Consider the following 25,207-nt stretch of genomic DNA (forward strand, 5'->3'; position numbering starts at 1 on the left):
ATATCAATAACTAATGAAAATCATATATAGCATGAAACCAAATATTTCCTGCTGTGACATCTACAATGTTAACTGTGGTAATAACCATAAATGATATGATCAGTTATCACATACAGTAAAATGTAAGTTTGCAAAAGGTTTATGATTTTGAATGGTGGAGAGAGAGAGAAATGATGTAGGATATAATGATTATGAGGGAGGAGGAGAGAAGATAGAAGTAAAAAATTAAAGAAGAGCAAAAGAGAGAACAATAGAGATAAGTTGTTAGCAGAAGAAAAGAGAGAAAAGGAATCAAATAAAACAGATAAGTGAGAGAAAAATATATAAAGTAACAATTTTAAAAATGAAAAATAAAAATAAAAGAATGCAAAACAAAACAAATATACTAGTGAAACATTTTAGTCCTCAAAATACTGATCCATGAAAAGTTATTGGCTTTGAAAATGCTAGAAGTGAGAAAAATATGTATATATATATAAATATACATTAACTATTAAGGTCACAGTTAAACAGAGAAAATAATTTTTAAAAATCTTCATGAAACATTGAAGAATTGTTTCTGTTGGAGTTCAAAATATTCTCAGCTTCCCTTCTCAGCATTGTTATATGGGATGGTCTAGAGTGTGATGCTTACTCCACTCTTAGGGTGGGGTTGCTGGAGTTGGAGAGGAAATCCTGTAGGTGGAACTCCCGGAGGTAGGATTTAGGCTTAGGTCAGCTCCAGGTTTTTCACCAAAAGGCAATTGGTCTAGAGATTTGAAATCAGCACACCTCCAGGGCCCAGCAAGTGCTGGTGCAGGCTGGAAGACTGCACCCAGGGATCTCCCCTGGGTTCTACTCCTTTGGTGGAAGAGTCGGTTCTTAGTCCACTACGTCACCTGCGGACTCACATCTCCTGCTCTTGGGTTCAGTCTCCAAACCTGATCTCTCCTACTCCTGCCCTTTTCATTCCCTGCCAGGCTTGTCTCTCCCAGCCAGTCTTGCAAGCACCTGGATCGGAGGGGGAGAGGGAGAGCTGGGGGTGGGGTTTCCATGATCAGTTGTCCCCTGTGTAAACCTCTGTCAAGATTTGATTTTCTCCTGGTCATTTAAGCCCACTCTATGTTGTGCAGTGTGTTTTTGCCAGGCCTGTACTTCAGGCCAGACTTGGGTTTGTCAGGAATCAGTTACCCCAGCTGATGGCCCTGGAATGTTGGCTGCAGAATGGTTCCTTCCTCTGTCCTCTGTACACAGCCCAGAGACAAGGGGCTTCTTTTCAGCACAAGGATGTGGTGCAGCACACCTTCCAGTTTAGTAGGGCAGTACCTTTGATTCCTGAACTCTGAGTACCCTCAGGCCTCCTAAAACGTGTACTCCTTCTCTCTTCAGCCATCTTGAAACCTGCCTCATAATAATTATTAAGATAATTCAACATTTGGAGCCTTAAAGTCACAATATATGTATACATATGCTAAATATGAACTTTTATTGCATATTATAGAGAAAAACAATTTTAAGTGTAAGTATACATTACAATGTGACAATCTGGAAGAAATAAAATATAAATAAGTTTTCAAGAACTAAAATTAACAGAAATTAACTTTGAATAGATGGCAACAAATACAAATTTCTATGGTTTGGGGTCTCACTGATTGCAGTAAAGCCTGATATAACCATTTCATTTAAAATGCCATTATTTCAGTAGAAATTTTGTTTTAAAAGCTGAAAATATGTGTTATTTTGAGACAAACTTTAAGGACCAGGCATGGTGAAGTGGGCCTCTAGTCCCAGCAGCTCAAGATGCTGAGGCAGAAGAATCACAAATTCAAAGCCAGCCTCAGCCACTTAGGGAGACACTGCCTCAAAATAAAAAGTTAAAGGACTGGGATGTGGCTCAGTGTTTAAGTTCTCTGTGTTCAATTCCCAGTACTAAAACAAGGGAAAAAAAAAAAAAAAAACAGACACAGTTTAAGAATGTAAATATTCTTAATATATTATTTCATTGAAATTCTTAGAAGATCTAGCAATTACTTTTCTATTTTAAATATAAGTGAAGTAAGGGAGATAGAAAGTGCAATTTAAGAAACTTGTCATAGCTGGTATGTAGAAAGTCCCCTTGATCCTTAAAAGTTTTGATTTCAAAACTCATGTGCTTCATCACTATAAAATTATTCCAAATTTTCCTCTTATAGAATCTCAACAGCACAAAATCTATAATAGATTATGAATATTATGTCCCTATTTAAAGGTTTTCTTCTTTATCTAAAAGTAATGAATATATGGATGTATGGTGGAAAACATTGTCCTATAGATTTGAGAAAAATCTTTCTTTCATATGGTGTTTATCAGACAATCATATCGTGTTTATGCTACATTGGTTTTTAATGAAAAGCTATCAAATATATGAAAGTAATCTAAAAAAAAAAAAAAAAAAAGAATGTAAATATTAGACCTGGCTCCTGACTCGGTGCTACACCCTATAATCCCAACTACTCAGGAGGCTGAGGCAGGAGGATGATGAGTTCAAGGTCAACCTTGGCAGTTTAGCAAGGTCCTGTCTAATAAAAAAATAAATAAAAAGGACTTCAGCAATGGAGCATCCCTGGGTTCAATATCCACTACTAAAAATAAATAAAAGAGAATTTTTTAAAGGATATATCTCCATGAGAGTAAAGGAACATACAGAACCCTGAGATAATTCACTTATTGCTCTTATTTTGACCTAAAGAATTTAACCAAGCTTGCATTTATTCATGCTGACTTTCCTGACATTCTTTAAGGTTACAGAAAGGAATTAGATAAAATTTACCTCAAAATTTTTCAGCTGAAATATTCTGAACCATAATCTAATGCATGAAGTGCTTCTTCGTGGTGTCTCTAGTTATGTGGAAACTTCTCTGTGGGTGCGTAGTTAACTGAGAACACATAGAACCCCAGCGTGGCTGCTGGATATCTTGGCGTTGGAGTGACATTCCTTCTCATGTCCCTCATCTTTTATAAGAAGAGGACAATGCTATCAGAACCAGGCAAACCAATAAAACTTGGTTACCCTGAATTAATTGATATTCAATATTTACCCCAAAGGTCAAATTAAAAATATGTGCATCAATACAAAGGCAATGAGAAGAGTCTTGGAAAAGACACTGGCCAGGGTCAATTTGATTATGATTTCAAAAACTGACTCACCTCCAACGTGAAAGGAGATTTGGGGGCAAGGGTGATAAAGACGCTGTCAAACCTACCTTTGGTCATCCAGAAAGAAGTAATGTGGTTGTTGGGGAGGAACACAGGGAGGTTGAGAAATCCGCAGGTGAAGAAATGGCAGAGCTTGGTGATTCATAAATGTTGTGAATGTGTTGGGATGCAGGGTCATGACAGAGGAGAAGTTATCAGATTCCTGACATTGTCCATGGTGGGGGTCATTCATCGAGACAAACCAGCAGGAAGAAAACCAGGAGGAAAGGCTATGAATCTATCAGGTTGAGATGGAAATGTTTGGTAGCATTTTTGATTTATGATAGTTAAAAAAAAAATCAACTTGAACAATGAACAGAGAGATGGTGGCTGAGGCCAAATGAGGAGAGAAGATGACGCTGGGTGGGTTGTTCATAAGGAACACAGGATACAGGACTTGGATTGGCACCAGGCAGGGCAGACGGGACCGCGGGCATTGCACAGAAATCTCAGAAGGCAGGAACAGGACAGGTTTTTTTCTTCTCTCTCTCTCTCTCTCTCTTCTCTCTCTCTCTCTCTCTCTCTCTCTCTTTCCTTTCTTTTTTTAACCTGAATGTTAGACAGGACACTGTCAAAACTGTGTCTAATTCTGTCAAGGGTTCAAGTAAGGGAGGGTGGGGAAGTGGGTGCGGGGCAGCCTGGGAGAGGCCCAAGCCAGCGAGAGAAGGGAGGTTGGGAGGCAGGCGACTGCGACGCGTCCCCGGCCGACGCAGGGGACCCAGCGCTGGGGCCAAAGTGCAGAGCCTGGAAACACCAGGATCTCCTCTTGACCTCCTCCCTCACTTGTCCCCAGCCTACGGGGAGGTACTGAGGACCTAAATACGTATGGGAAACCTTGAGGAAAGGCCAAATCCTGCGGGCAAGGGGAACAACTAGCCTTCCATTCTAGGAGTTGTCCAGATTCCTTAACAGGAGGAAAGAAGGGAAGGCTCGTGTGCAGTCGGCAGACCTGATCACAGGTGTTTGACAGTCCTGGCTCTGCGTGGTTCTTCTCCATGAAAGGATCACCTGTTGAGCGCAATGGGAGAAAAGTCGGCTTGGTGTTCAGGGGAATTTGAAAAATGCTGCATTGCTAATGATATTGACATAAATACTCCACACGTTATTTCACAAAGAACAGAATTTTGCAATCTGCGTTAATTGTGTAATCTTTTCAGACCATCCTGATAGATGAAATGAGAGGCAAAATGGAAATAAATGGATGGATTAGAATATATTTTCGTGCCCCTTTGAGGTGAATTTTTCTTTTCTTACCATATTTGGATAAGTAGAAAATATTTTTATTGATATGATAAATAATATTTTCATTTTTAGACATCACCTTGAGATTTTTTTTCAATCCATGCTTATCTCAATTTACATTTACAATACACATTTATATATATTGTTGATAATTTTCCAGAAGCAAATCGTGGCAGATATTTCTGAAGTCACAGACATGGCATATTGCCGGGTTTAACTTTCTGTAAACACTGCAGCTTGAAAAGTGGATTTTTAAAGAGCAAATTTGGAAATATATTTTGGTGCAATCTCGTGGGGGTGGGGGAAGGACTTACAACAGAATATACTAAATAAATATTAAATAAAAGGACATGAAAATGCTTGCCGATGCTGACTCACTTTGTCTGGTACCTCCTATTTCTGTCACTTGCAATTTAACTAATGTGACATGTCATTTGTGGATGACATTCATAATGTTGCTAAATTAATCATCTCTAGCAATGCACGAGCCCACTGCTTTCAAATTTCAGCTTCTAAATAGATGGTTACAACTCCATTAATCAAAGCCTAAAGTTGAAGAGGTGAGTGACAAAATTATGGTTAGAGTCCAAACTATAATTGCAAAATAACCCAACTTAACTCAGTTTTTAAAGGAGAAACTAGTTTTATCATTAATTTATCTATCAATTTTCTCTTCTATATTGCTTTAGTAGCTTCAGGTGCATGCTGTGTTTTTATTTTATTTAGTTATTTTGCTCTTCTGTGCTTGAAAGGAGTATTCAGAAGGACACAGTGTGGCTGGAGTGGAAGGAGATTCAGGAGTAAGAGATGAGAGTGGTGCGTCTTTTGCTGACTGGAAAGCTGCCAAAGGGATTTGAGCAGTGAGAACTTACAGGATCTGAGTCACTTTCAGTAGCTTTCTTTGGCTCCTGTTTTGAGAAAGGGAGCATGGGGCTGCCGGTAGAAACAAGGACGGAGGCTATGCCTACAGCTAAAGTGAGGATCCAGGTGGCTTTTAATCGGAATAGCAGTGATGGATTTGGAGAGAGGTAACTGGATTTATAATTGTTGTGAAGGCTCAGCTGATAAGCCAAATTGATTTTCTTTTAATTTGGATGGCACATGAGAGGACAGAGTTAACATATCCAATATCGTTGGCCTCGTCCACAGAGAAGATGGAATTGATATTTGCTAAGTTGGTGAAGACTGATGGATGAACAGGTTTGAGGGAGAAGTTCCAACGTTGGCTTTCCAGAGAGTGTTTGTGACATCTACAGAGGTGATGAAGTGGGACATGTATCCCAAGTTCAGTAGAAAACACAGGCTGGAAGTAGACATTTGGAGATGGTCAGCATTTTGATTAGTGCACAACGCTGCCACCAGTGCATGTGAACTGACCAACAGATCAAATGCCTGAAGCTCACAGGGGTAAGGGTGAACCTTGGGACACTCCAACATTCTATTCCGTATTCCAGACTCTCCGGTTAATTTTTGTAAAGATACATTGTGAATTTTTTAGAGGACTGTCCTATCTTTAACACTTGTATTTCCTCTGTCATAAACTTCTGAAATTTATGAATGCAGTATACTACTTGTGCACAGTGGCACATGCCTGTAATCCCAGCAACTCAGGAGGCTGAGGCAGGAGGATCACAAGTTCAAGGCCAGCTTCAGCAATTTAGCAAGGCCCTAAGAAGCTTGGTAAGACCTTGTCTCAAAATAAACAAATAATAATGCTATAAAAAAGCCTGGGGTTGTGGCTCAGTGGTTAAGCACTCCTGAGTTCAATTCCTAGTATCCCCCCAAAATTTAAACTTAAGAAATTAATGCAATATACTCTCACCTTTTCCTGAAGATATTTCTTATTTTTTTTAATTAGCATATTATTTTATTCCTTAGTCTGTGTCCTGCGGGGGCGTCTGGAATTCCATCCAGTGCTTGACAAAGATCCTCTGGAGGATGATTGCAAAGGCTCATCCTAAAAGGAATTGCCGGATGTTTTGCTCCGGAGCATGGTGTTTTCTCTGCTGTGTTTTTCTGATAATATATTACTCATTTCAGTCTGAACGGATTGCTTAAGGGGATGAAGGAAATACAACAAAAATTCCAGAAAATATTACCTACAATCTGAAAAACAATGGGTCTTTACCATTAACAAAATTAAAAATAATTTTGCAACCATACTATGAGTCCCTGAAAGCCTCTGGAGAAAATAGTTGTAGATCTGCTTTTGTCTCCAACAGGCTGGTTAAATTTTAACAGTGGTTTTGTTTATGTGTGGTGGTGAGGTAAGAGAATAAGGTTCCACAACATTCCTTCCTTCCTACAAAGAATATGTCACCCCTATAATAAATGTTGGCACACAATAACCATTGGGACCGCTGCCCTCCTGTAACCCTTAACTCAGCAATTTAGATATTAACCAGAGGGACCTAATAGAAATGGTCACATGAGATTACTTGTCTATCGCTTTAACTGCGAGAATAATAAAAATAGTCTTAGGTCACATAGAGTTTAGATATTAAGGAAGTAAACATTGTATTAGCTCATCAACGTAGTTAGATATTATTAAAACAATTGTGATTAGGTAAGGATGATCTGTAAGGTTGTTGTTTTCTGCCTATGCTTTGGAAACTTCTTTAATATTAACCACAAGACTGCCATTATAGCCTGAAGAAAAGTGTATATAAACCCAGCCTTCCCCAGAATAAAGTGGGATTGATTGCACCAGAACTAGAGTCTGTGTCTTTCATTCTCCATCCATCGCCGACGCTGTCTCCCCGCGCCCCGTTTACCAGTGTGGAACCCATGGACTCCTGCTAGGGCTGGACCCCAGCAGTGTCCTCTTTTTAGTGTTTCCCCCACCACCTGGCATTCTGTTTCTTAATTTTGGGATTAACCCTTATTTTTTCCTTTTTTTCTTGCTCCTGCGTTCCTTGAATTTTCAGAGATCTTTGATTTTGCCATTGACAATGATGAGTGAAAAGAGAATTTTTTTAAGTGTTTGGTGTGGATTTCCTTTGCTATTGTTTAGGAAAATTTGCTTTCTGACTCCTTTTGACAATGAGAGGACTTTTTGATTTGACAGTTTCCTGTAGATTAAAAGCTAAGATTTCAGAAAGTAAACCAGGACCATCAAATTTCCAGAATGAGCTGAATTTTCTTTTGGTGAACCCAACTCAAAACAGTTTTATGCTTGCAGCTCACTATTTCCTCTATCAAAGCGACTTTCCTTTTATTTTGCTTTGGATTAATGTCACACTACTTAATTTGCATGGTAGTGGGTTGAATATGCAGAGACAGATAGTCATGAATTCTGCAGGATCTCTTGCTCTGATGCTCAGCTCCCCTGAGCTCCTCCCTGAACCATCTCTGAACCATCTCTATAGTGTTTTGGAAAACATTTCCAATTATCCCTACTGTAGTCCATTGTTAGTATGTTGGGGCCCTAACCTCTTCTGCTCTGCTTCCTCTGCTATCTCATTCAGCTTATTGCTTTTCAGAAAATTATTTCAATGGATTTTATCTTATAACTACAGATGCAGTGTTGGTTAAGCACTCAGGTAATGAATTCAGTAAAAAAAAAAGGCTCTTAAAGTTTGCTCCCTCTAGTTAATAACTTTGCAGATTGGAAAGTTGCTTATGCTTCTTTAAAATATAGTTCACTTTTCTGTAGAATAGGGATAATAATAACAATAGTGTCTAATACACAGGATCACTACCATCATAAACTAAGGCAGTATATCAAGTCCAGTTCCTAGAGACTAGAACATACTGATAATAATATCAGCATTAACAATGTCATGAATAATCCTATATTTTAATTTTTGAATAGTGTGTAATATCTTCTATATTCTAGTTTATTATAAAAACATATACAAATTGTATATGATTAATGATGGAAACCAAGCACCATATAGGTATATATACATATATTTAACTTTCTGTTTGTTATAATGAATTTAATATTCATACTTTAATTTAAATAGATGTAAGTAGAATTATAAAAAACACTGAGATACTAATATTCAGGATTTAAAGATCAGAATTAATCCATTCATTTGGAAGTCTTTGTTTAGGAGTCTGTGGAGGTAACTGAGTTTTGTCCTATTTTCACTTGAAGAATGAGATTTATGGAGACTTGCTGAGTTTTTTCCTAACAAATTAATATTTTTCTACTACAAGCACTGTAATAAATAGTTCAACTATAATAGTTACAATTGCAACAACAAGGCCTGTCGGAATCCATATAGAAAATTAAAAATGATTTAAAGAAAAGTGAAAGATTAATGTGCATTATGCTGTAACTAGTTTTTGTAGCATATTGTGATTATAGTTCAAACTTTCCTTTTCAGTCTGACATTCTTCATGGTCAACATGAAAGTGAAATGGGAGGAAGATCAGGAGACATAAAGGAAGAATCTACATCTCAAAACAGCAAGGATAGAACCATCTGTGAGTTAAGAGCAGAGGTAAGCTATTGGGTAAAGGGTGCAATATTATTAAATCATACTTGAAAATTCCTAAATTATATACCATTTGAAATAGCATAATTGAGTTACTTGGTGAAGGTGACTTGATGAAGGTGAGTCCTGCTTGTATAGTAATCAGCTTGGTTACTTGATGAAGGTGAGTCCTGCTTGTATAGTAATCAGCTTATATACGACTTAAGATGTTTTGCAATGATACTTACTCCTAACTAGATGTGAGCTATCTGAATATTATGAAGGTAAAACATTTGAAAATAAAGCCATCCAATAGACAATGCAAGTCTTATTGTGAGTAAATACTAATTGAAAGTTCAATTTATTTTGAGAAGCAATGACATACAAGATATGTGATTTGCAGACTCTGGTGGAATTAACAATGCTATTAGCAGCTAACGTCACTGAGGCACAGGATTAATTTACATTGGTTATAGCTAATTGATTTGTTTTCCATTCCAACTAGCAACTGCAACAGATAAATTTTCATGGATTTGTAAACTCAGTGTCTTTCCTGTCTTAGATCCAAAGCAGGAATTATTGTTCTCAGAGATAGGAGTAGGGGTTGAATTATTTATACTTCACTGAAAATTGTGTTGCATTAAAAATAGAAAATAGCAAATTATTTATTTTTATACCAGGTGATTCTGGACAAAGGCCTTGGGTACAAATGTGTAGGAACTAGTTAGGAAATGGAATGAAGTTGGTGAAATTATAGGTGATTTGTATGAGGCATTTTGTTTACTATAACACTCTTCAAAGAGAGAGCTCATGCCAGAGTGTATTTCATCAAAGTGCATTGGGAAGTGCAGAGATTTTGGAGTCAGAAGCAGTGGTCTCATCTACTGATTACTTTATTTTGGTCAACTCCATAAATCTGAGTTCACCAACCGAGATGGTAGTGATAAAAGTGATAGTCATTACACAGGAATTTAAAAAAAAAAAATTCTCAGTGGAACACTTGGTGTAGATAGAGTTCTTGTACCTTGGGACTCGGCCCAGCTGTTCTGGAGAGTCCCATCTCCAGTCTTGCCTGCACTGCCTTTCCCTGCTGAGGTGCTGTCCTTGATCCCTCTCCACAAGTCACACGACAGGAGTTGGGTCCAGGAATGTGCCCCAAGAGATCCAGATGAGAAAGTGTTGAGAGCAACTGCTCCTCAGTCAAAAGGTTTCCTGAGAGACATCGCATCCTCAGGACAGCTGCTACCTTCCCTTCCTTGTCCCTGAGCTCCGAAGAGCACCTTTGATAAAGCACTGCAGGACATGCAGCTGACCCCAGAAACAGAGGAGAGAGACATGTCAGGCTGCTTACTGTAACTCTCCTCAAAACCAAGGTTGTGTGTGCATGTGTGTGTGCGTGCGCGTCATGTTTTTAAAGAACACTTTAAAGTTTACTGCAAAATTCGGCAGGAGATGGAGTTTACATATTCACCTCTCTCTCTCCAGACTTCTCTACAAATAACATCTCTCAGGGTTATGCTGCTTATTAAAATCGATGAACTGGTGTTGACACTTCATCAACCGAGTTCGGGGTTTCCATTAGGTTTCACTGTGTGATGTACGTTCTGTAGGTTTTGGCAAATGTCTAATCACCAGCATCTACCCTTTTAGTATGATGCAGCATCGTTTACTGCCCTAAAACTCCCCATGTGCCCCCTGCTGATCCCTCACTCCCCAAAACCCTGATAACCACTGATCTTGTCATTGTCTTCATAGTTTCCTTTTCCAGAATGTCATACGGTCACAATCGTACCGTACGCTGTATCTTCAGGTGGACTTCTTTAACTGAGCAGTATGCATTTAAGTTTCTTTCATGTCCTTTTTTGGTGGCTTGATAGCTCATTTCTTTTTAGTGGTAAATAATACCACATTACCTAGATATAGACATTTTATGCATCTAGTTGCCTTTTGGAAAAAATCTCTTATCACTTACCTATTTTTTCTATTATGCATAAAGCTCCTATAAACATTTAGGTTCAAGTTTTAAAGTGGAAATAAGTTTCAACTCAAGTTTTAAAGTGGAAATAAGTTTCAACTCCTTTGGGTTAATACCAGGGAGTTCTGTTGCTAATCACATGGTAATGGTACATTTATTTTGTAAGAAATAGACAGACTGTCTTCCGAAATGACTGAAGCACTTGCATTTGCTCCACATCATCACCAGCATCAGATGCTTAGATTTTGGCAATCCTCATGGTTCTGTGATGGTATGTCATTGTGGTTACAGTCTACAGTCTCCTTGTCACGTGTGATACTGATGTTTGTTCCTGTGCCTATTTGTCCTCTGTCATCTTTGGTGAATTTTTTGTTATATTTTTTGTCAACTCTTAAATCAGCTTATTTGTTTTATGATTGCCCTTTTAGTGTTCTTTGTATTTATTTAACAGTGATCTGCCAGAACTGTATTTTGCTAATATTTCCCCATGAACACATAAAATTTCAAGAGTATGCATTAAAGATGATAAAATTTAAGTAAAATTTGCAATTTTTAAAAAGTTAACAACTTTAACTCAAGGAAGTTAAATATAATAACTTTTTTGAAAGTGATGTCATTATTTTAGGATGATCATATTTAATTATTTTGATTTGAAACATTTCCATATTTAAGCAAGTTTATTACAGAAATAATTAGAAAGTACAGCAAAGTAAACAAGAATAAAAATACTTTTCAAATGTATTTGTTTACTTAAAATTATACTTTTTCATGTCCACATAAAATTATGTAATTATGTCAATTTTATTAAAATATAAGCCATTTTTTAAAAAATGGGTTTTTTTTTGGATATATAATCAACACTGTAATAAATAGCCTCATGCAAATACATACATTTAAAATTGGTTTAAATTCCTAGAAGTAGAATGGCTTGGTCAAAAGGATGTTTATTTTTGAAATCTTTTATATACACTGCCAAGTGCTCCATTAGAAACATTATATCAATTTACATTCTCACTAAGTATATCTAAAAACTCCATTATCCACAAAGCAAACATTAAAGGCTTCGTTACAGAGCAGAGGCATACCACCTAGGCAACTTGGGAAACAGCTAGTGCATTTCTGGGGTTTTCTTTTGGTATATACACCCCACAAATGGAGCTAAAGATGCCAACAGTCTGGGAGCATCAATAGTCAGAGATAGACAAACAAACAAAGGCCATAATAAAAATGTAATCTAAGTCTGCTTGCTCTTGTCAAAGGAAGATTTAAACAAAATCTTGAGGAGAATAATGCTTGAATCCAACCAAATTCACACACACACACACACACACACACACACACACACACAGACACACACACAGCCCTACTTCAACCCCTGCTAGCAGAAGCTGAGTAGGGAGGACCCTGGCCAGAGGTAAGGAAGTTCCCCGATCCTCCTTGGGAGGATGGCAGAGAAGACTGAGCTGGAACTAGGACTCTTTTATGGTTTAGATATGAGGTGTCCTGCAGAGAGCTCATGTGTGAGACGATGCAAGAATTTTTCAAAGGTGAAATGATTAGATATGAGAGCCTTAACCTAATCCATGGATGAATCCACTGAAATGGATTAAGTGGATGGTAACTATAGGCAGGAAGGGTGTGTTTGGAGGAAGTAGGTCATTGGGGGTGTACCTTTGTGGTTTACATTTTGTCCTTGGTAGGAGGAGCCCTCTTTCTGCTTCCTGGTTGTCACACGTAGGGTTGATTTTCTCTGCCACCCTCTGCCATGATGTTCTGCTCACCTCAGACCCAGAGCTTTGGAGTCAGCCCACCATGGATTGAACCCTTGAAACTGTGAGCCAAAATAAACCTTTCCTCCTGTATGTTGTTCTTGTCAGGTCATTTGGTCACAGCAACAAAAAAGCTGACTAAAATACATTCTCATCGTTGTTTGGCAGTAATGAGTCCCCCAAGCTCTGGTGGTGTCAGAGGACATCATCTGTGGAACGCTCTGGTAGTGAGGTTCCGAGGCAGCAGAAACTGCTGTCAGATATGATCAGTGAAAAGAGGCCCTCCATCTGGAGTCAGGGAGGCCGAGAGGGGAACCACCCCTTCTTGTTCCAGTGGTGTCATCAGGACCCAGCCGGAACAGTGTTACGTGGGGTCCAGTTTTGTGACATGATACCACACAACCCAGGACACAAGTGAATGTTACCCATCATATCTCAAAGCAATCGATCAACAGATGCCACCCTGGAAATGACAGTGATGTTCTAATTATTTTGCAAGAATTTTAAACAACCCTCAGTGAGCACTTGGGAGTGAAAAACATTTCTTAAAAAAAAAAATAAAACCTCAGCAAATACATGGAAGATGCAATCAAGGAACCAATGGAAAACTTAGGAGCACAGAGCACAGTGAAATTTTAAAGATCATGAAAGGAGGAGACAAAAAGAATCAACAAACTTGAAGACAGAGCAGTAGAAATGATCCTATCTGAACAAGAGAAGAAAATTGGCTACAAAAAAAAAAAATAGATTCTCAGGGACATGTGGAATATATAACAAGAAATCTGTGTATGGAAAGCCATTATCAGAGAGGTAGCATTAGACTGACTGAATAGTACTGAAAAGATGGGCAAAAGCGTACCAAATTTAGGAAGAAGAAAATTATACAGTCCAGAAGCTCAGCGAACTCCAAGGAGCATCATTCCAAAGACGTTCACATTGAGCCTCGTCGTAGTCAAACTCACGGGAAGCTAGGGGAAACATCTTGATGGCATCGACACAGAAGCCTCGTCACCTGCAGGGACAAGCATTCAGCAGAGAGCGCACATCTCATCAGAAACCCTGGAGGCCAAGAAGGAAGCGGCATGGAAGTGTTCAGGTGTAAAAGAATAGCCAACTTAACGTGCAGTACCTGATGAAAACACTCTTCAGGAAACCCCGAGATGAAGGAAAGCAAAGAGAATATGACTCTAGCAAATCAGCCCATAAAAATGTATCAGACACATTGGTCATCAAGGGAATTCAAACAGAGCTACGATGAGATGTAACTGCATGTGGTCAGAGTGGCTAAAAAGAAAATAGTCACAGCACTAAATGCTAGTGAAGATGCAAAGTCACAGGTCACCCATCTATTGCTAGAGGAATGTGAACTGATGTAAGCACAGTGGAGAAGAGTTTGACCATTTCTAACATAGCAACTATCCTATGATGAAGCAGATGAACTCCTGATCATTATTGTTCTTAAGAAAGAAACTTAACATTCACCTGAAACTGTAGGTGAATCTGTGTAGTAATTTTATTTGTGAATTCCAAAACCTGGAAACATTTAGGACCTTCAATGAGTGAAAAATTGAAGAAACCATTGCTGAATATTCTTCAGCAATAGAACGGAGTGAACTCTTGATACATGAACCATTTGGAGGGTCTCCAGAGAAGTATATTGAATGGAGATTATCAATCCCCAAAACTGCATAGTCTGTGATTCCATTTATAGGACACTTTTTGAAGTAACAAATTTGGAAATGAAGACAGATTTGTGGTTTCCAGGGAGGCAGGTGTGGAGGAGTGGCTGATGTGACACTTCTTTGTGGTGATGGAAAATTTCTTCCTTTTGACTAACTTGTCCATGTCAGGTTGAGGTCTGTGCTGGAGCACAGGCTGTCACCACTGGGGAAAACGGAAAAAGGCACATGGATCTAGCTGTCTATTTTGCAAATGCCTGTGAAACGGAAATTGTCTCAAAATGAAAATTCAGTTCAAACACCCTAATCCTCTTCCAAATGTATGCCAAGTTCCACCTTTTTCATGTACTTTTCCAAAAATATGCACCCCACAATTTCTTAACATTCTTAGATCCAAGAGAGCCAGGTCTAAGATTTTATCTTAATAGTATTTAGCACTTGCCTTCTTATAAATTACACAGGTTTTCTGAATTTGTTTGATTATTTGCAAAATGGTGTTAACAGCTTATCTAAAAGATTAATTGCTTCACATGTAATAAGTAAAAATTGAACACCACATGGAGTAGGTACTCAATAAATATGTCCTGCTTTCCATTTAAGTTTCATTCAGTGTATTCTACATTGACCAGACTATCCAAATTCTGAGATTGAGATGTTAGAAGCATTGTACATAATTTTGTCATAATTTTGTTTCCACCTCCAGGTGTTTACCCTCTGCTCAACTGCAAGCTATTCTGAGTGTAAGCAAGTGTGTAACCAGTGCACTACCTGCAACTTCTGGTGCCAAATACATTCCCCCAGTATTGTATTTTTTCCCAAGCCAGATTCATGTAGAGTCCTCCATGTAAAGGTCATAGGTTGATCCATAGGCAAGTCTTTGAGAATTCTTTGGACAAAGACTATGAATGTCTTAAACTGGAAAAAAACTCAAGATATATTCTAGTTCCTTGTTTCAGATGCCTGTTCTGATGTTAATGAATCACCTATAGTGGGCTCTTCTTGAGTCATCTCTCAATGATACACTTTGTCTGATACTTTATATGAAAATCTTTTCACATAGTATAATAAAATGTTCTCAAAATGATTTCTTCTCAATCCTAAATGAATGTAATATGATATAAATCGAAGATAACAAAGTACCTTCTATAATTTTCCACTTTAAAAATTAGGCTTCCAAATTGGAAAAAATAGACTCAAATAGGTAAGATGTTAAATTCAAGTCCTGATAACGTAAGTACTCCTCTTTACTTTGCTTATGCAAGAGAAAACATAAAGCTTTTGCTACACAATTTTTTTCACATCCCCAGGGTAGCAAGGGGGCCAGGGAGACTGGAGCATTAGCAGAAAATCAACATTACGAAGGGGGGTCATGTTGAGTATGGATGGTGAAACCAAAAGCCCTTCTCACACTCCTGTGGATGTCAGGAAATGCCCGCGTAGTGAATGTTTTGAAAATCAGAAGAACAACAAGATGTTTTTAGGTTAAGCTGAAGGAAAATGCAAAGGGCAGAAAAGTGTTTTTATTTTGTGTTAAAAATGAAAAAAGATATTTATTTTAAATATGATTTCTTAAATTACGAGCTCTTATCTTCAGTACTTCAAATATTGTGTAGTACCTGATGTGCTCGAACTTAGTAATTCAGGAATATGCAGTAGAAATGGACCTGCCCTCAGAGAACTGCCTTTAAGGCAGGACATGGTATTCACCCAAATCACAGAGTGGGTGCACCTTTCCCCCTCCAGTGAAGCTACATAGCAGTTGTGCACGGTAGTAGGAGGATGGACCTAATCAGAAACCTTAGGTGATACACTGGAGATTTTATTTGCTGACATGGTTAAATAATATCACCTTTGACTAAAAAGGCATTGTGTGATTAGAAATCAGGTATCATTATAATTTAATTTTTTGAGATAGTTGCAGTAGGTGTTGATCTAAATCAATTTACATCTCTCACACCTCAGTTCCTCTTACTGACATTACACATTTTAGCAAAGAGACGTAGATGGCTGAGAACACCACGAATGTATCAGAAATGATTATACAGTTTTGACACATTGTACTGTCATGTACAAGAAGGTTAATATAGAAGCCTGTTAGTGATATGGATTTAAACATTCTGAGTTCATATTGACAAAACTCGGAGAACAAAATCTACAAGAGGATATTAGATATGAGGAAACCTTTAGAGCAAAAAAAAAAAAAAACAAAACAGCCAGGGGAAACTGAAAGTCACACTATCATAGATGGAAATGCTTTCTGGGCACTAGATACACGTAGGCCTAAATACTGCGGTTATCCAAGACTGAGACTATCACTTAGCATTTACCAAAATCTGACAGATACAAATGTGAATAGTGGGTGAAAACCTGTGTGATAATTTATCCAAGAAATATCAGATGTCTTGAGTGACTTACTTCTTTGAAGAAAAGTTGTGACTATGTGCAGTGGATTAAAGTCCTTAAAACTCCTTTGTTCAGATATCCCATCAGAAGTAGTCATTCTCTGAGGAAACAATAAGCCAAATTAAAAACTCAATAGAAAGCATCACCAACAGACTAGATCATTTGGCAAACAGAACCTCTAATCTTGAAAATAAAGTTGACCACACAGAGAAGATGGTAGGAAATCATGAGCAGAACCTCCAAGAACTATGGGATAACATAAAAAGAACAAATTTAATAATTATTAGGATAGAGGAGAGCACGGAGATACAAACCAAAGGAATGAACAATCTATTTAATGAAATATCAGAAAATTTCCCAAACCTGAAGAATGAAATGGAAAATCAAATACAAGAGACTTACAGGACAACAATGTACAAAATTACAACAGATTCACACCAAGTTGCGTTATAATGAAATAGCCCAGTATGCAAAATAAAGGTAGAATTTTAGAGACCACAAGAGAAAAGAATCAGATTACATATAGGTTAAAGCCAATTCGGACATCAGCAGATTTCTCAACCCAGACCCTAAAAGCTAGGGGGTCCTGGAATAATATATCCCAAGCTCTGAAATAAAATGGATGCCAACTGAGAATTTTATGTCCAGCAAAATTAACTTCAGATTTGAAGATGAAATAAAAACCTCCAATGATAAACAAAAGCTAAAAGAATTCATACTAGAAAGCCTGCACTACAGATCATTCTCAGCAAAATATTTCATGAGGAGGAAAAGAAAAACAACAATGAAAGTCAGCCAAGGAACTAAACTAAAAGAGAAGTCAATCAAAAGAGAAACCAATTTAAAAACCAAAAATAGGCCAATATGTCCAGGGATACAAATCATATCTCAATAATAACCCTGAATGTTAATGGACTAAGCTCATCAATCAAAAGACATAGACTAGCAGATTGGATAAAAAGAAAAGATCCAACAATACGCTGCCTTCAAGAGACTCATCTCATACAAAAAGATATCCACGGACTGAAGGTAAAAGGATGGGAATAAATATATCATTACGCACACAGACTGTGTAAACAAGCAGGGGTTTCCATCCTCATATCAGATAAAGTGGATTTCAAGTCAAAGTTAGTCAAAAGGGATAAAGAAGGATATTTTATACTGCTTAAGTTAATCATACATCACAAAGTCATAACAATCATAAATACATATGTCCCAAACAATGGAACAACTATGTATGTCAAACCCTTCTCAATTTCAGGAATCAAATAGACCACAACACAATAATATGGGATGACTTTAAAACACCACTCTCATGACTGGATAGAGCTTCCAAATAAAACTGAACAAAGAAACCATAGAACTCAATATTACAATCAATAATTTAGACTTAACAGACTTATATGGAATATTTCATCCATTGACAAGGGAATATACTTTTTTCTCAGCAGCACATGGATCCTTCTCTAAAATAGACCATTTGTTATGGCACGAAACAACTCTTAGCAAATACAAAAAGGTAGAGATACTATCCTGCATTCTATCAGATCATAATGGAATGAAATTTGAAATCAATATAAAATAAAAAATAGAAATTACTCCAACACCTGGAGGCTAAATAATACACTATTGAATGATGCATTGATAGCAGAAGACATCAGGGAAGAGATAAAAAAATTCTTAGAGGTAAATAAGAACACTTATACAACATATAAAAAATCTCTGAGACACAATGAAGGTAGTGCTAAGAGGAAAGTTCATTACTTTAAGACCATTCATTAAAGGAACAAAATGTCAACAAATAAACAACCTAACAGTATGTTTCAAAGTCCTAGAAGAAGAACAGATCAACACCAAAACTAGTAGAAGACAGGAAACAATTAAAATCAGAGCTGAAATCAATGAAATTGAAACAAAAGAAACAATTCAAAAAATTGAAAAAACAAAAAGATAGTTCTTTGAAAAAATAAATAAAACTAATAAGCCCTTAGCCACTCTAATGAAAAGAAGGAGAGAGAATACTCAAATTAATAAAATTTGCGATGAAAAAGGAAATATCATGATGGACATTATTGAAATACAAAATATAATTAAAAGCTATTTTAAAAATCTATACTCCAACAAAACAGAAAATCTTGAAGACATCAACAAATATCTAGAGATATACAATCCACCCAAACTGAGTCACACACAATATAAACATATCAACTTCAAACAATGAAATAGAAGATGCCATCTAAGGCCTACCAACCAAGAAAAGCCTGGGACCAGACAGATTCTCAGTTGAATTCTACAAGCCTTTTGAAGAAGAACTAATTGCCAATACTCCTCAAAGAAATAGAAAAGAAGGAAACCGCTCCAGATTCATTTTATGAAGCTAGTATCACACTGATACCAAAACCAGACAAAGGCACATGAAGGAAAAAACAAAAACAAAAAAACTTAAGACCAACATTCCTGATGAACTTAGATGGAAATATTCTTAACAAAATCCTGGCAAATCACATACAAAAACATATTTAAAAGGTGGTGTACCATGATCAAGGTGAGTTTATCCTTGGAATGCAAGGTTGGTTCAACAACCAGAAATCAAAAAATGTATCTCATCACATCAATAGACTTAAAGTTAAGAATCATACGACCATTTCAGTAGATGCAGAAAAAGCATTTGATAAAATACAGCACCCCTTCATGGTCAAAACACTAGAAAAAAACAGGGATATTAGGAACATACCTCAACATTCTAAAGGTTAGCTATGCTAAGCCCAATGCCAACATCATTCTAAATGGGAAAAAAATTGAAAGCGTTCCCTCCAAAAACTGGAACAAGACAGGGATGCCCTCTTTCACCAATTGTATTCAACGTAGTCCTTGAAATTCTATCCAGAGCAATTAAACAAACAAAAGAAATTAAAGGGAGGGGATCCAAGATGGTGGACTAGAGGGTGACTGCATCTCCCATCACTCCAGAACTCAGGATTCAAGAAGGGGAGGTATTGAGAGACTCTGACCAACATAGAGCTGCTGGGTGAGTCTCTCCCACTGGGTGAAGCTCCACCTGGGCAGCAGGTTGGGAGAGTAGGCAGCTTCTTGGAGCAGGGCAGGGCAGCAAGTGACTTCCCCGAGCATCCCGGCTCCCTCTAGTGGCAGGCATGGTCCACAGCCAGCTTCTCGAAGCAGGCCCGCCTACTGAGAGGTTTTCTGCACAGAGCCAGCCCCCAGCCCTTGACACAGCAGTGGGCTAGGGGCAGCTTTCTTTGGAAGCACTGCATTATCAAGTTCCTCCAAGACTTAAGGCTACTGAAGGCTGGGAAGTGATATACTGGAAATCTACGGGGACACAATAAGCCAATAGAGGAAATCTGCAATATCTCAGAATCCCACTGATATCTGGCCAATATGAGAAAACAAGGGAAGAAAATGCCCCAAACAAACCTAGATACTATATCAATAAAACCCAAAGACAGCATGGCAGAAGAAATGTCAGAAAGGGAGTTCAGAATGTACATAATTAAAATGATCAGCAAAGCAAACGAGGAGATGAAAGAGCAAATGCAAGCATTGAATGAAGAGATGAAAGGGCAAATGCAGGCATTAAATGATCACACCAATCGACAGTTAAAAGAGCAACTACGGGAAGAAAAAGATCATTTCAATAAAGAGTTAGAGATACTGAAAAACAAACAAACAGAAATCCTTGAAATGAAGGAAACAAACCAAATTAAAAACTCCATAGAAAGCATAACCAATAGGATAGAACACCTGGAAGACAGAACTTCAGATATTGAAGACAAAATATTTAACCTCGAAAACAAAGTTGAACAAACAGAGAAGATGGTAAGAAATCATGAACAGAATCTACAAGAATTATGGGATATCATGAAAAGGCCAAATTTAAGACTTATTGGGATTGAGGAAGGCTTAGAGAAACAAGCCAAAGGAATGAATAATCTATTCAATGAAATAATATTAGAAAATTTCCCAAATCTGAAGAATGAAATGGAAAATCAAGTACAAGAGGCTTATAGGACTCGAAATACACAAAATTACAACAGACCCACACCAAGGCACATTATGATGAAAATACCTAACATACAAAATAAAGACAGAATTTTAAAGGTTGCGATAGAAAAGCATCAAATTACATTCAGGGGTAAGCCAATAAAAATATCAGCAGATTTTTCAATCCAGACCCTAAAAGCTAGAAGGGCCTGCAACAACATTTACCAAGCCCAGAAAGAAAATGGATGCCAACCAAGAATCTTATACCCAGCAAAACTTACCTTAAGATTTGTTGATGAAATAAAATCCTTCCATGATAAACAAAAGCTAAAAGAATTTACAAAAGAAAGCCATCATTACAGAACATTCTCAACAAAATATTCCATGAGGAAGAAATGAAAAACAATGATGCAAATCAGCAAAGGGAGGAATTAGCCTAAAGGAATAGCCAAATAAAGGAGAAACCAAGTCATGTCAAAAAAACAAAAATGAGTCAAATGACTGAGAATACAAATCATATCACAATAATAACCCACAATGTTAATGGCCTGAACTCATCAATCAAAAGACGTAGACTGGCAGATTGGATTAAAAAGAAAAATCCAACAATATGCTGCCTGCAAGAGATTCATCTCATCAAAACAGATACCCACAGACTAAAGGTGAAAGGATGGGAAAAAACATACCATGCACATGGACACAGCAAAAAAGCTGGAGTATCCATCCTCATTTCAGATAATGTGGACTTCAAGCCAAAGTTAGTCAGAAGGGATAAAGAAGGACATTTCATACTGTTTAAGGAAGCATAAATCAGCAAGACATAACAATCATAAATATCTATGCCCCAAACATTGGCTCATCCAAGTACGTCAAACAAATCCTTCTCAATTCCAGAAATCATATAGATCACAACACAATAATACTAGGTAATTTGAACACACCTCTCTCACCACTGGACAGATCTTCCAAACAAAAATTGAATAAAGAAACCATAGATCTCAATAACACAATCAACGATTTAGACTTAATGGACATATATAGAATATAGCATTCAACAAAGAGTGAATACACTTTCTTCTCAGCAGCACATGGATCCTTCTCTAAAATAGACCATATTTTATGCCACAAAGCTACTGTTAGTAAATACAAGAAGATAGAGATACTACCTTGTATTCTATCAGATCATAATGGATTGAAATTAGAAATAAATGACAGAATAAAAAACAGAAACTTCTCCAACACCTGGAGATTAAATAATACGCTATTATATGATGAGTGGACAACAGAAGACATCAGGAGAGAAATAAAATATTCTTAGAAGTAAACCAAAACAAAGACAAATCATATAAAAATCTCTGGGACACTATGAAAGCAGTACTTAGAGGAAGATTTATTTCATAGAGCGCATTCAACAAAAGAAGAAAAAAATCAACAAATAAACGACTTAACACTACAGCTCAAAGCCCTAGAAAAAGAAGAGCAGACCAACACCAAAACTAGTAGAAGACAGGAAATAGTTAAAATCAGAACTGAAATCAATGAAATTGAAACAAAAGAAACAATAGAAAAAAAATTAAAAAATAAATAGTTGGTTCTTTGAAAAAATAAACAAAATTGATAAACCCTTAGCCACACTAACAAAGAGAAAGAGAGAGAAAATCAAAGTACTAAAATTCAGAATGAACAAGGAACTATCACAACAGGAATGATTGAAATACAAAACAATTAGAAGCTATTATGGAAATCTATACTCCAACAAAACAGAAAATCTCAAAGACATCAATAGGTTTCTAGAGACATATGAATTACCTAAACTGAACCGGGAGGACATACACAACTTACATAGATCAGTTTCAAGTAATGAAATAGAACAAGTCATCAAAAGCCTACCAACAAAGAAAAGTCTGGGACCAGATGGGTTCTCAGCCGAGTTCTAGAAAAGCTTTAAAGAAGACCTCATTCCAATACTCCTCAAAGTATAAGAAGAGGAGGGAACTCTCCCAAACTCATTCTATGAAGCCAATATCACCCTGATACCTAAACCAGACAGAGAAACATCGAGGAAAGAAAATTTCAGACCAATATCCTTAATGAACATCGATGCAAAAATTCTCAACAAAATTTTAGCAAATCACATACAAAAATATATTAAAAAGATAGTGCACCACGATCAAGTGGGCTTTATCCCAGGGATGCAAGGTTGGTTCAACATCCGGAAATCAATAAATGTCATTCACCATATCACATGATTATTTCGATAGATGCAGAAAAAGCATTTGATAAAATACAGCATCCCTTCATGCTCAAAATACTAGAAAAAATAGGAATAGTGGGAACATTCCTTAACATTGTAAAGGCCATCTATGCTAAGCCCATGGCCAATATCATTCTAAATGTTGAAAAACTGAAATCATTCCCCCTAAAACTGGAGCAAGTCAGGGACGCCCTCTTTCACCACTTCTATTCAACATTGTCCTTGAAACTCTAGCCAGAGAAATTAGACAGAGAAAAGAAATTAAAGAGAGATGAATAGGAAAAGAAGAACTCAAACTATCCCTATTTGCTGATGGCATGATTATATATTTAGAGGAACCAGGAAATTCCACTAGAAAACTTTTAGAACTCATAAGTGAATTCAGTAAAGTAGCAGGTTACAAGATCAATGCTCATAAATCTAATGCATTTTTATACATAAGTGATGAATCTTCAGAAAGAGAAATTAGGAAAACTACCCCATTCACAATAGCCTCGAAAAAAAAAAAAATACTTGGGAATCAATCTAACAAAAGAGGTGAAAGACCTCTACAATGAGAACTACAGAACACTAAAGAAAGAAATTAAAGAAAACCTTAGAAGATGGAAAGATCTCCCATGTTCTTGAATAGGCAGAATTAGTATTGTCTAATTGGCCATACTATCAAAAGTGCTATACAGATTCAATGCAATTCCAATTAAAATCCTAATGATGAACCTTACAGAAATAGAGAAAGTAATCATGAAATTTATTTGGAAAAATAAGAGACCCAGAATAGCCAAAGCAATCCTAGGCAGGAAGAGTGATGCAGAAGTATCACAATACCTATACCTTAAACTATACAACAGAGCAATAGTAACAAAAATGGCATGGTATTGGCACCAAAATGGACAGGCAGACCAATGGTACAGAATAGAGGACACAGAGACCACATAAATATGGGAATCTCATGCTAGATAAAGGTGCCAAAAACATAGAATGGAGAAAAGAGAGTCTCTTCAACAAATGGTGCTGGGAAAACTGGAAATCCATATGCAGTAAATTAAACACCTATCTCTCACCCTACACAAAACTCAATTCAAAATGAATCAAAGACAAAGGAATTAGATCAGAGACCCTGCACCTAATAGAAGACAAATAGGCCCAAATCTTCATCATGTTGGCTTAGGATCAGACTTCCTCAATAAGACTCCCAAAGCACAAGAAATAAAATTGAGAATCAATAAATGGAATAGATTCAAACTAAATGTTTTTTCCTCAGCAAAGGAAGCAATCAATAACATGCAGATACAGCTCACAGTGTGGGAGAAAATGTTTACCATAGGCACATCAAATAGAGCACTAATCTCCAGAATTTATAAAGGACTCAAAAAACAACTTAGCCCAATCAATAAATGGGCTAAGGAACTGAGCAGACTCTTCACAGAAGAAGATATACAATTGATCAACAATTATATGAAAAAATATTCAACTTCTCTAGTAATTAGAGAAATACAAATCAAAACTACTCTAAGATTTTATCTCACTCCAATCAGAAAGGCAATTATCAAGAATACGAGCAACAATAAGTGTTGGCAAGGATATGGGGATTGATACACACTCATACATTGCTGGTGGGACTGAAAATTGGTGCAACTACTATGGAAAGCAGCATAGAGATTCCTTAGAGAATGGAACCACCAGTTGACCCAGCTATCCCACTCCTCAGTCTATACCCAAAGGACTTAAAATCAGCATTTTACAGTGATGCAGTCACATCAATGTTTATAGCAGTTCAATTCACAATAGTTAAACTGTGGAAACAACCTAGATGCCCTTCACCAGATGAATGGATAAAGAACCTGTGACATATATACACAGTGGAATATTACTCAGACTTAAAGAAGATTGAAATTATGGCATTTGCAGGTAAATGGTTGAAGTTGGAGAATATCTTGCTAAGTGAGATAAACCAATCCCAAGAACCCAAAGGGAGAATGTTTCCTCTGATAAATGGATGCTGATACATAATGGGGTGTGTGTGTGTAAGTGAAGAATGGAGGAACTTTGTATTGTTCAGAGAGAAATGAGGAAAGAGGAGGAGGTGGGGAGTGGGAGAGATGGTAGAATGAGACAGACATCATTACCCCATGTGCATGTATGATTACACAAATGGTGTGACTCTACATCATGTACAACCAGAGAAATGAAAAGTTGTACTCTATTTGTGCACAAGGGAAAAACAAGACAGTAGTCATTCTTTGCTA

General features: G+C 37.1%; 1 protein-coding gene across 3 annotated transcripts in view; it reads left to right on the forward strand.

The window, feature by feature from the left end:
• The window catches only part of Ccdc102b (coiled-coil domain containing 102B), a 154,099-nt gene that overhangs the window by 76,216 nt on the left and 52,676 nt on the right, over positions 1-25,207 (forward strand). For all 3 annotated transcript variants that reach the window (XM_047526624.1, XM_047526625.1, XM_047526626.1), the window contains exon 5: positions 8,790-8,906. In XM_047526624.1, coding sequence (XP_047382580.1) covers positions 8,790-8,906 — 117 coding nt within the window. The remainder of the gene's footprint in view (positions 1-8,789; positions 8,907-25,207) is intronic.

The sequence above is a fragment of the Sciurus carolinensis genome, chromosome 15, assembly GCF_902686445.1.
Source record: "Sciurus carolinensis chromosome 15, mSciCar1.2, whole genome shotgun sequence".
Classification (NCBI taxonomy): domain Eukaryota; kingdom Metazoa; phylum Chordata; class Mammalia; order Rodentia; family Sciuridae; genus Sciurus; species Sciurus carolinensis.